This window comes from Leucoraja erinacea, chromosome 8 (assembly GCF_028641065.1).
Source record: "Leucoraja erinacea ecotype New England chromosome 8, Leri_hhj_1, whole genome shotgun sequence".
Classification (NCBI taxonomy): domain Eukaryota; kingdom Metazoa; phylum Chordata; class Chondrichthyes; order Rajiformes; family Rajidae; genus Leucoraja; species Leucoraja erinaceus.
The window spans coordinates 3,496,794-3,510,251 of NC_073384.1; the positions used below are offsets into that span (position 1 = coordinate 3,496,794).

General features: G+C 44.1%; 1 protein-coding gene across 1 annotated transcript in view; it reads left to right on the forward strand.

Moving 5' to 3' along the window:
• The first annotated feature begins 902 nt into the window (after positions 1-902).
• kif16ba (kinesin family member 16Ba) overlaps positions 903-13,458 on the forward strand; it is a 123,672-nt gene continuing 111,116 nt past the window's right edge. The window contains exon 1 of the mRNA XM_055638839.1: positions 903-1,194. Coding sequence (XP_055494814.1) covers positions 1,148-1,194 — 47 coding nt within the window. The 5' untranslated portion in view covers positions 903-1,147. The remainder of the gene's footprint in view (positions 1,195-13,458) is intronic.

Genomic DNA, 13,458 nt, shown 5'->3' on the forward strand with positions numbered 1-13,458 from the left:
TACCTTTTATAATATCCACTGACTTGGCTTCCACAGCCGTCTGTGGCAAAGAATTTCACAGATTCACCACCATCTGACTAAAGAAAATTCTCATCATCTCCTTCCTAAAGACATTGCGGGCCGAAAAGCCTATTGCTGGTGCTGTACTGTTGTATGAATACCTGGCGTTCATGGAACGATTGAGTCATCATCCTGCGAGAGGAGTGTGTGAAGTTGCAGCAACGTCGCCTGGACAAGCCACACACCTGCGGCCGCCATGATACTCGCTGCTGTCCGACTGTGCGCAGCGACGTTTGCCTCAAGGGCAATCGCCATCGCCAGCCGGGGGCTTGACTTTGACTCTGACATTGGAGAGATAAGTTATTTGGCCTTCCATCACAGCGATGTGATGGATGTTTATGTAAATTGTGTTGTGTCTTGGGTCTCTGTGTTTGTAATGTATGGCTGCAGAAACGACATTTCGTTTGGACCTCAAGGGGTCCAAATGACAATTAAATGTATCTTGTATCTTGTATCTTGTAGCCGTCTGTGGCAAAGAATTTCACAGATTCACCACCATCTGACTAAAGAAAATTCTCATCATCGGCGTTGCCGGGATTGAGTCATCATCCTGCGAGAGGAGTGTGTGAAGTTGCAGCAACGTCGCCTGGACAAGCCACACACCTGCGGCCGCCATGACACTCGCTGCTGTCCGACTGTGCGCAGCGACGGCGTTGCCGGGGCAACGGGAGGGAGGGCGGGGACGGATGGCGGAATCCCACCGCCCCCCCGGGGCAGAACGTACGCCGTGAGTGGTGGGTTGTGCCGTCAATCACCGCCCCGGGCTGGACGGCCGTCGTGAATGGTGAGCCACGCCGTCAATCACAGCCGCGGTCGGCCAATGAGGGTTGGGGAGGAGAGTGGGCGGGACGTACCGCGGTGTTTTGGGCCTCGCGGGGCGCGGTTGGCGTTTACGGCTCGATCTGGACCGGGCGCCAGTTGGCGGCCGTTGGTAACGGCAGCGCGCGGGTGATGTTGATGATGGCGGCGCCGGATCCGAGTGGTGCAGAAAGTTTTAAACGCCCCGTGATCGCTGTCCACCGCACCCAACAGTTGTAAACAAACACTTTGAGAGGCGCCGGCGTTGGAAAGGTGGAAGTGATGAATCATGGCCTCGGTGAAGGTGGCGGTGCGGCTCAGACCGATGAACCTGAGGTAAAGGTCCGGCCCTGGGGAAGCAGCGCCGCCTCAAAACTTACCCCAACCAAGACAGAGATACATAGATAGATAGATAGATAGGTTCCTGATCAGCACTGGTGTCAGGGGTTACAGGGAGAAGGCGGGAGAATGGGGTTAGGAGGGACAGATAGAGTGGCGGGCGGTGTAGACTCGATGGGCCGAATGGCCAAATTCTGCTCCAATCACCTAAAAAAACAAAAACTGATAACTGAAAACAACTCGTCGATCCTACAGACAATTGCAGAGTGGATAGGGAGTGGCTGGGCAAGTTAGGACTTGGAAGTCCGGGTCTGAAGAAGGGTCTGAATACTAAGGAGTAAGCCATTTAGAACTGAGACGAGGAAACACTTTTTTTCTCACAGAGAGTGGTGAGTCTGTGGAATTCTCTGTCTCAGAGGGCGGTGGAGGCTGGTTCTCTGGATGCTTACAAGAGAGAGCTAGATAGGGCTCTTACAAATAGCGGAGTCGGGATATGGGGAGGAGGCAAGAACGGGCTACTGATTGTAGATGATCAGCTATGATCACATTGAATGGCGGTGCTGGCTTACTCCTGCATCTATTGTCTCGACCCGAAACGTCACCCATTCCATTTCTCCAGAGATGCTGCCTGTCTGTCCCTCTGAGTTACTCCAGCATTTTGTGTCTACCTACACTAGGCGAGGACTCTATTCCTTGGAGTGCAGGAGGTTGAGGGTGAATCTTACTGAGGTGTATAAAATCATGAGTTGAATGCACTGAGCCTTTTACCCAGAGTAGGGGAATCAAGAATCAGAGGACATAGGTTTAAGGTGGTGGGGTGGGAATTTAGCAGTAACTTTTTCTACACGGGATGGCGGTTATATGGAATGAGCTGCCAGAGGAAGTAGTTGAGGCAGGTACAATAATAATATTTGAAAGTCATTTGGTCAGGTACATGGATATGAAAGGTTTGGAGGGATATGGGCTAAATATGGGCAAATGGGACTAGCTTGGATGGGTCACCTTGATCGGATGAGTTGGGCCTGTTTCTATGTCACATGACTTAATAGTTACAGTTAATGAGTTGTTGGCTTGTTTTTTACTTTATTTTTTATTGCAGCTGTGATTTCTCCTGTTAAGGCATTGCTTGTTTATTGTCTGTCGTAATATCTCCTTGCAGAAGTAGAACAAATAGGTTGTTAGGAAACATAGGAGATACTCAGCAGCAACAACAGTGTTAATATTTCAGAAATATCACTTTTCATCAGAACTTTTTACGAGTTTGTGATTTTTTTTAAATCTACTAATTTTTCTACGAAGTAATGTACACCAGCACTTTGTGTCGTAATGTTTATACTTTGTTGCTATGTTTAAAATCATTGCCTGCTCGTGCTTGTTCATCTGCCCTTTTTAGGTGCTCCTTAAAATGACAGCATTTGAGTATCTTTTAATATCTTGTCAACCAGGCTTCTGTGACTGAGGTGTAATTTTTTGTATGAGACCGAGGCCTGTGTACTGCCCCCGATTGTTTATGAAAGATTCCCCAGGCTATGTCAAAGAAGAGCAGGAGAATTATCATCAATGTCCTGGCTAACATTTTTTAAAATAATGATTGTTTGAAGAAATATCCAGAATCGAAACGTTGAGTTACTACAGCACTTTGTTTTTCAGTGTCACTGAGTATTTGCCGTGTACAAATGTAACTGTGACTGAACTTTAAAAGTATTTCCCTGCATGTAATTTGCTTTCTAGCATACTTAAAGGCATGCACAATGATCTATATCTAAATTTAGCATTTTTTAAATAAATGTTATTGGAGGAGTATGATCAAATAAAATTTGACACCGAGCTTTTAATTTTATATACCTCAATTAAATTTACCTTCTTTCACTTTTGTTCCAAAAATAACATCTCCAGTCCTGGTTTAAAGGAGAGTAAAAGTAAATTTAGAAGGACACAGCTGGTCGAGCTACTACCTCACATTGCCAGAGACCTGGGTTCAATCCTGACCTTGGGTGTTGTCATGTGTGGAGTTTTCACGTTCTCCCTCTGACCGTGTTGGTTTCTTCTGAATGTTCTAGTTTCCTCCCACATCCCAAAGACGTGTGATTTAGCAGATTATCTGTCTTTTATCAATTGCCCCTAATGTTTAGAGAGTGGATGTGAAAGTGGGATTACATAGAACTGGGATGAATAGTTGGGTGATGGTCGGCAAGGACTTAGTGGGCCGAATAAGTTGTATCTTTGAATTCAGTTCAAAGGGGTTTTTGGAGAACGTGGCCATCATTGATAAAACTGTGGAAGATTTGAGAACCCCAAGAAGCAGGAGTTAAGGCGCACTAATGACTTTGAGGGTCATTGTGCTGCAAAGGATTAGAGATTTTGATCAAGGAGAGATTAGGAAACAATTAGAATCAAATGTATGTTTAAATCCAAACCAGTGTGGGTCAGCTAGTACTGGAGGTGGGTGGATGGGACTAGCAAGATGGATCCTAAGCAGCAATTAATGCGAGTTCACGTTTAGCCTAGTTTGGAGAGACAGTGGGGAAATGGGCCCTTCAGACCACGTCACCAGTGAGCATCCATACACTAGTTCTTTCATACACACAAGGGACAATTTACACAAGCCAATTAACCTGCAAACCTTCATGTCTTTGGAATGTGGAAGAAAACCGGAGCACCCGGAGAAAACCCACACAATCACAGGGAAAATATTCAAACTCCACACAGACAGCACCGGTACTCGGGCTCAAACCTGGTTCTCCAGTGCTGTAAGGCAGCCGTTCCACCGCTGTGCCACTGTACCACCCCAAATGGTTTATGGAAAATAGAATGAGAAAGTCCTCCAGAAATGCGTCGATGTAGTTAATTGTGCAGGTAAATAAAATGCAGCAGGGGGTTTCAGCAGCGATTGTACAAAGGCAGTGTTAAACAGTTTTACAGAGGTGGGAACAGGTGTCCCAAAGTTACACTTTTACAGAAGACTAGTTCCCAGAATGCAGGAACTCCTCACGATCATGAAGGCGACTCCCTGGTAACCACCCATGACCAAGTTTCCTGCAGTCGCCTAAGTGGGACTGGCCCATAACGGACACACGCTCCGTCCTGTGCTGAGCTTGCTGCGGGCCGGATAAAATCTCTTGGCGGGCCTGATGTGCCCCACGGGCCATAGTTCGGAGACCCCTGTCCTGGACGAAGAGCTTCCTGTTGCCGTGACCCAGCAGCTCGTGAAGGCCGACCTGGACTTCGAAGGAGGGGCCTTTCCACTTGATGTACAGGTCCTTGTCGTGATCTTCCAGCGAAGGTGAGCACGTCGAGGGAGGTGAAGTCGGGCCTTTTCAAAGGGCTGGGGCGAGGGTAGCTGTGGCAGCAGCCGCTCAGCAGAGGCCACCAGCTGGGTGAACTTGGCACTCATGTCCTTGTTCACCACCGCCACAAACCCTTCAAACTCTCCTTTGGAGCCATAGGGGTCACGGTAATGAAGCCGATGTATCTCCACGATGGGCTCCTCGTCCCGAATCCAGTGCTTGTAGCCCTCCTTTTGTGCGCAGAGCCGAGCGTGCGGGCCGAATGGGTCCCAGCGGGGCCGAGCGGGGTTCGAGTACTGGAGGGGGGGTGTGAGGGGGGGGTGAGATAGAGTGGGGGGGGGGGGGGGGGGGGGAGGGGAGGATAGAGATGGAGAGGACGAGGGATCCCAGCTGGGCCAAGTGGGTTGAATGCTGGAGTGCCCCTCTCGCCCGGAGCGTGTGAATGTATTGTGATGTCAGTCGGCATTTCTTTCTTCAATATTAGAAAGTTGAAAACTTTAATATTTTGAAGCTGTTTTTAAAAGGTTAATAACTTGAGAAATATAGGTTGAAATGCGACAGGAAGACATGTATCCGGGGGAGAAAATGTGAGTAGCATTTGTGCAAATGGGAAGGCTGTGGCCAAGCGTTTGGAAGATACAAATTAAGCAGGTTAAAAGAAAGCCAACAAAACCCTGGCTCACAGACATTTAAATTATTGAGAACAAAGGGAAGAGTTTTAGTATAATAGAGATAGAGCACTTAGCTCGTCAGTATTCTGATTCAAGGGAAAAGGATATTATAATGATCAAAGATCATAGAGCGGCCCAGCTGGTAGAGCTACTGCCTCACCGCTCTATGATTTTTGGTAATGATGAAGTTTGGATTGGGGATAGGAGATGATGGGATTTAGGAACCTATTGCTTGCCTCCAGACATATATTCGGACCAAAGATACTTTGATTCGGACTGTTTGGAGAAGGTGATATTTGCAGCTAAAATGTGATTATGTTTTGTAATTGGAAACCAAGCAAATAAACTCTTATTTGAAACTAAAGTGATTGAGGCGCAACTTTACTGAAGTGGAAGTAAAATCTTTCGAATCTTGCTTATAAAATGCAGCTTATTATCTAAAATGAAATATAAACTTAACATCTTTTGAAGTACTTTTAGGTTGTAGTATATTTGATTGTTCTGTGGTTTGGGACATCTGCATCCTTTTCTCTGCGCTTTTGGTGTTTGTGATTTGCAATAACTTGTCAAGTCAAATGCTAAATTTCATAACCCTGAGTGGACCATGAAATCTGGGACTGATTCTAGTTTCTATTTCATTTGTATCACTCTCATTCTGAGTAATACATATTTAGAATATATGCTTCCTTTTGGTTTTCCTTTTACTGATTCTTTTTGTCCTAAGTGTTCTGAAAAAGAACAGTTGAAACTTACCACATAGGCTTTCTTGTTACCAGTGACTAGTGGGGCACCGCAAAGCTCCATGCTGGGACCGCAGATATTTACAAAATACATTAATGATTTAGATACATTACAATTTTTTTTAAGCTTTGGTCTCCAAATTTGAGGAAGGACATTCTTGCTATTGGGCGACTGCAGCGTGGGTTCACGAGGTTATTTCCATGGATGGCGGGCCTGTCATATGTTGCTAGAATAAAGCAACTGGGCTTGCAGACACTGGAATTTAGGATGAGAGGGGATCTTATTGGAACATATAAGATTATTAAGGGATTAGACACGCTAGAGGTAGGAAACATTTTTCCCGATGTTGGGGGAGTCCAGAACCAGGAGCCACAGTTTAAAAATAAGTGGTAGGCCATTTAGAATGTAGATGAAGCAAAATGTTTTCACCCCGAGAGTTGTGAATCTGTGGAATTCTCTGCCTCATCTCTGGATGCTTTAAAGAAAGAGTTAAATAGTTCTTAAAGATATGGGGATATGGGCAGGAACGGGGTACTAATTGTGGATTATCAGCCATGATCACTGTGAATGGTGGTGCTGGCTCGAAGGACCGAATGGCCTACTCCTGCATCTATTGTCTTTGTCAGTTAGGTTATAGGAACTCTGGAGATTCAGCAGCTTTTGGATGTTCCTAACCCTCTCTAGGAAAATTACTTAGATGCTGGATGGAGTTTGCATAGAAATGGTACAGTTGCGCGGCTAGAGGCAACATAGAAACAGTATAGTACAGCAGAGGAACAGACCCTTCAGCCCACTATGCCTGCGCTGATCATGATGCCAAGTCAAACTAATCCCACTTGTCTTCACCTGGTCTGTATCTGTTATTTACTGCCTGTTTGTTTGTCTAAATGTCTCTTAAGCATTGCTACTATATCTGTAGTACATTTCCATTGTAGTACATTCTGTGTCAGGGCTCTCGCTTAACTTTTATTCCCTGTTGCCAGCCGGGCAACCTAGGCAGCTTTTTAGGTTGCCAAATGACAGTTTAGGTGGTAATTTAAGATGGCTTGCATGATGTGCGATAATGTGCTCGGACGAAGTGCGTAGTTACCAGTAAGAATTATGGTCAATGAAGCATTCACATATTATTTCTGCTTCAAATAAAGTCACAAACTAAACATATTCACCAATCAAGACATGATATATATACCACAATGACATGCATGCAGCAAAATTACAATACAGTATCTCATCTCCTTTTACACGTTGCAAAGAATGTAATTTCTATTATTTCTTTCCACTTCCAAACAAAATTCTGGTTGGATTATTCAGCGTATGATCAACCTCAGTGAGACTAAGGCTTGGCGATCGCTTCGCACAACACCTACACTCAGTTCGCAATAACAAACCTGATCTCCCGGCGGCTCAGCACTTCAGCTCCTCCCCCTATTCTGAATCTGACCTTTCTGTCCTGGGCCTCCTCCATGGCCAGAGTGAGTCCTGCCACAAATTGGAGGAACAGTACCTCATATTTTGCTTGGGTAGTTTACACCCCATCAGTATGAACATTGACTTCTCCAATTTCAGGTAGTCCTTGCTTTCTTCCTCCTTCCCCTCCCATTCCCAGCTCTCCCACAGCCTACTGTCTCCGCCTCTTCCTTTCTTTTTCCCGACCCCCCCCCCCCCCCCGACATCAGTCTGAAGAAGGGTCTCGACCAGAAACCTCGCCCATTCCTTCGCTCCATAGATACCGCCTCACCCGCTGATTTTCTCCAGCATTGTCACCACTGGTGTGTAAACTTTGGGCAGTTTACACCCCAGCGGTATGAAAATTGACCTCTAATTTCAGAAAGTCCCTGCTTTCTACTCCACTTCCCAACTCTCCCTCAACCTACTGTCTCCACCTCTTCCTTTCTTCTTCCCACCCCCTGCACCCTCACATCAGTTTCGACAGAGATGCTGCCTCACCCGATGAGTATTTTGCATCTACCTTACTCTGAATTTCTCTAACTCCACTGTTACTGCTCCCAAGATGAGGCTTTCCATTCTAAAACATCCAAGATGCCAGAGACAACGAAATGCATCCAAGATGCCCTCTTTCATTAGTAAATGTGGTTTCCCTTCCTAATGACACAGATGGATCCCATACCTGTGTCTCCTCTGTGTCTTGTAATTCTGCTCTCACTCCCCCTTCCCGCCCCCAGATGGAACAAGGACAGAGTTCCCTGGTGCTTTACTTTTCATCCCAAAAGCCTCCACTTCCAACACATTTTCTGGCATTTCTGCTACATTCAACATTATCCCACCACCAATCACATCTTCCCATCCCCACCAATTTTCAAGTTTCTGCAAGGACCGCTCCCTCTTCATCCCCTTGATTCATTAATCTTTTGGGTGCTGCCTGCATGTGGAAATTACACATTCTCCCTGGAGACAGTGGGTGTTCTAATTTGTTCCCACATCCCAAAGACGTACAAATATAGAAAATAGGTGCGGGAGTAGGCCATTCGGCCCTTCGAGCCTGCACCGCCATTCGATATGATCATGGCTGATCATCCAACTCAGTATCCCATCCCTGCCTTCTCTCCCTACCCCCTGATCCCCTTAGCCACAAGGGCCACATCTAACTCCCTCTTAAATATAGCCAATGAACTGGCCTCAACTACCTTCTGTGGCATAGAATTCCACAGATTCACCACTCATAGAAACATAGAAATTAGGTGGAGGAGTAGGCCATTCGGCCCTTCGAGCCTGCACCGCCATTCAATATGATCATGGCTGATCATCCAACTCGGTATCCCGTACCTGCCTTCTCTCCATACCCCCTGATCCCCTAAGCCACAAGGGCCACATCTAACTTAAATATAGCCAATGAACTGGCTAAAATAGTTCCAGAGATTCACCACTCTCTGTGTGAAAAAAGTTTTTCTCTCATCTCGGTTTTAAAGGATTTCCCCCTTCCTTAAGCTGTGACCCCTTGTCCTGGACTTCCCTAACATCGGGAACAATCTTCCTGCATCTAGCCTGTCCAACCCCTTAAGAATTTTGTAAGTTTCTATAATCTCCCCCCTCAATCTCTTAAATTCTAGCGTGTACAAGCCGAGTCTATCCACTCTCTGTGTAAAAGATGATTTTCTCCATCTCGGTCCTAAAAGACTCTTATCCTTAAACTGTGACCCCTAGTTCTGGACTTCCCCAACATCGGGAATAATCTTCCTACATCTAGCCTGTCCAACCCCTTAAGAATTTTGTAAGTTTCTATCAATCTTCCCCTCAATCCTCTAAATTCTAGCGTGTACAAGCCGAGTCTATCCAGTCTTTCTTCATATGAAAGTCCTGCCATCCCAGGAATAAGTCCGGTGAACCTTCTCTGTACTCCCTCTATGGTAAGAATGTCTTTCCTCAGATTAGGAGACCAAAACTGTACGCAATACTCCAGGTGTGGTCTCACCAAGGCCCTGTACAACTGCAGTAGAACCTCCCTGCTCTTATACAAATTCTTTTGCTATGAATGCTAACATACCATTTGCTTTCTTCCCTGCCTGCTGCACCTGCATTCCTACTTTCAATGACTGGTGTACCATGACACCCAGGTCTCGTTGCATCTTCCCTTTTCCTAATTGGCCACCATTCAGATAAAAGTCTACTTTCCTGTTTTTTTCCACCAAAGTGGATAACCTCACATTTATCCACATTATACGGCATCTGCCATGCATTTGCCCACTCGCCCAACCTATCCAAGTCACCTTGCAGCCTCCTAGCATCCTCCTCACAGCTAACACTGCCCCCCAGCTTCGTGTCATCCGCAAACTTGGAGATGTTTCAGTCAATTCCCTCATCCAGATCATTAATATATATTGTAAATAGTTGGGGTCCCAGCACTGAGCCTTGCGGTACCCCACTAGTCACTGCCTGCCATTGTGAAAAGGACCCGTTTATTCCTACTCTTTGCTTCCTGTCTGCCAGCCAGTTCTCTATCCACATCAATACTGAACCCCCAATGCTTTAAGTTTGCATACTAATCTCTTATGTGGAACCTTGTCAAAAGCCTTCTGAAAGTCCAGATATAACACATCCACTGGTTCTCCCTTATCCATTCTACTAGTTACATCCTCGAAAAATTCTATAAGATTCGTCAGACATGATTTACCTTTCATAAATCCATGCTGACTTTGTCCAATGAATTCACCACTTTCCAAATGTGCTGCTATCCCATCTTTAATAACTGACTCCAGAATTTTTCCCACCACCGATGTTAGACTAACTGGTCTGTAATTCCCCGTTTTCTCTCTCCCTCCATTTTTAAAAAGTGGGGTTACATTAGCTACCCTCCAGTCCTCAGGAACTACTCCAGAATCTAAAGAGTTTTGAAAAATTATCACTAATGCATCCACTATTTCTGCGGCTACTTCCTTAAGTACTCTGGGATGCAACTTATCTGTCCCATGCACGTTGGTAAGTTAATTGATCACTGTAAATTGCCCTTGATGTGTTGGTGATTTGTAGAATCTGGAGGGAATTGATGAAAATGTAGGAGAATAAAAAGAGTTTCATGTAGGATTACTGCAAATATGTAGTTTATGGTCAGCACAGACTTGCTGGGCAGAAGGGCTTGTTTTCATGCTGAGTCCCTCTGTGACTTGATTAAAGCCGAAGATTTCACCACAATGCTTTCATGTTATCTCGTGGAGAAATAACAGCTTTAAAGTAATTTATTTTATTTTTGGTCACCAGTTCAAATCACATGGTTTGTTTCTGAGTTTGTTCCACAGTGCATCAGTGATATGGAATAAGTTATTAGATGAAGCGGAGAACAAACATTTATTGGACAATGCAATGGAATGGATGGATGCTGATATAATCAGTTTCCATAGAAACCAAAAAGTAGAGAGAAGAAGGGGTGGTTGTTTGAAATCCTGTACCAATGAACTTCAATCAAGCATAGAAGCATAAACTTAAATTCATTCAGCAGTGATAACAGATAACACATATTAGAATGTAATGTGAGGAATCTGGAATACTGCACTAAATAAAATAATTCTTGGGTTCAATCAAAAATTTCAAAAGGCAGAATATTTTTGTATGGCATTGATATTGATCATTTTGGAACCAAGGCAAATGAATGTTGTTTAAAACACAGATCAGCCATGATTGAACTGAATGGCATAACAAGCTTGAGGTTTTTAAGGCCCTATTCATGTTTCTATCTTTTTGTCATTTTCCTGCATGAGATTTACGTTCCGTTTAATGGTCCATTATCCAAAAGCTTGGAAAGAGACAAGGGTCTTCATGTGAATTAATAAATGTTCAGTCCCCAGGTAATATGATAGACACTGTGGATTTAAAAAAAACTTTCGTTTGGCAGTTTCTCTGTAGAATAGTCTTTCATGCTCCACATGAAAGAACTATTTTGATTGAAGCCTAAAAAATACAATAGGAAGCCTGATTTGTGTGTTTTTTTAATCTCTATTATCTGAAGAGTCCTACAAATTTTGCTCATCTTTAACCAGCATAAATTAATGTAAAATTATCTAGAATATTTTTTTTTTAATGTATTCATTTTAGAGGGAACTGAGCCATGTCTAGCAATAGATTTTCAGAGATATTCTCTCTGGTGTTTTCAGTTCAAACTATACAAAAGTCGGGTATTTATTGCACATTCGTAATTGCCCTCAAGAAGGTGGTGTTGTGATCCTTCAGGTGAAGGTACAGTTTGCGAGGGAGTTCCAGAGTAGATCTCTTGTTAGACTTGATGAGACTAGCTTCTCATTTTCACCCTACAAACAGCTTACAATGGCCTGTTTCCTTTATCATTGTTACTTTTTTGCATATTTTCTGTTCATTGTTCTTTATCTCTCTACATCACTGTCTATATATCTCATTTCCCATATCCCTAACCAGTCTGAAGAAGGGTCTTGACCCAAAACATCACCCATTCCTTCTCTCCAGAGATGCTGTCTGCCCCGCTAAGTTACTCCAGTTTTTTGTGTCTATCTTCGGTTTAAACCAGCATCTGCAGTTCCTTCTTACACGCATAAGATGCATCAAACCTTCTTGTTTATTGTAGAGGCTTTTAAGGCTTATTCAAGCTATAAATTGCTGGGAATTTGATATTGCTCTTTAAAGATCCTCTGTATAGGGAATCAGTTTACACAACAGAGTGAATATTATTATGCTGTTTAAAACGTGTGTAGTTATATTTTGCCGTATTTTTTGCTTCCAACAGCATCTGCGCTGTCAATATGATAGTAAACATTTGTGATGTATTATAACATATCTTGTTGTGTTGGCTACTGCGCGGGGTGTGTATTGTGGTGTTTTGCAGCTGCGATTTTGCAAACATTATCAAGAATGAGAAAAGGTCTTTCAATTCCGTGAAATTCTGAATGTATACATTACTTGTCCTGGAATTTATTTTGCACATTTCCTTTGCTTTTTCTTGTACTGAGCTCACTCACATCTAACTCGATTTACCTCCATATAAACTTGAGATGCTGCAAAACACCGCCATCAATGCTCTTAACACAAAATACTGGAGTAACTCAGTAAGTAAGTTTTTTGCCACAGATGCCACATGACCTGCTGCGTTCGTCTAGCAGTTTGTGTTTGGGTGAAACATTGTTGTACTCCCTTTGGCTAGGATAGGAAGACCACACATCTTCATTTTTCCAGGTGTGATCTCAACAGGACTCTGTATAACTGTGGTAAAACATCTTTTTGTAGATTGTCAACTTTAGCAGAGCTCCCCCTCCCCTCGCCCCACTCACCATCAACAACACCACATCACATCTGTGGAGTCTTTTAAATGCCTGGGAACAATCATCTCCAAGGACCTTAAGTGGGGGGCTACCATCGACTCCACAGTCAAAAAGGCACAACAGAGGATGTACTTCCTGCGGCAGCTGAAGGAGCACAATCTGCCACAGGCAATGATGGTCCAATTCTTCACGGCCATCATAGAGTCTGTCCTCACCTTCTCCATCATGGTCTGGTTTGGCTCAGCCACCAAGCACGACACCTGGAGGCTGCAGCGAATCGTTCGATCAGCTGAGAAGGTTATTGGCTGCAACCTTCCCTCCATTGATGAACTGTACACTGCAAGGGCCAGGAAGCGAGCGGGTAAGATCATCTCTTGACCCCTCTCACCCTGCCCACAAACTCTTTGAATCACTTCCCTCTGGAAGGCGACTCCGGACTGTCAAAGCTGCCACAGCCAGACATAAAAACAGTTTTTATCCACAAGTAGTTGCTCGACTCAACAGGCAAAATTCTATAGCCTCCCTTTGATCTGGTATTTTGTTAGTTCACATGCTTGATCAATGGTGTTTTATCATTAATGTTTTATTATTATTAATGTTTAGTGTTCGCTGAGTCATTTGTAACTGTCACTGTATGTCATGTTGCTTGTGGGTGGAGCACCAAGGAAAATTCCTTGTATGTGAATACTTGGCCAATAAACTTAGTTACTTTTGCATGCAAATTATCTTGCAATAAAAGCCACTGGCCTATATGCCTTCCTAATTGATTGACTGCTGTATCTGTAGTGATTTGTGTACAAAGACACCCAAATTCCTTTGAATGCC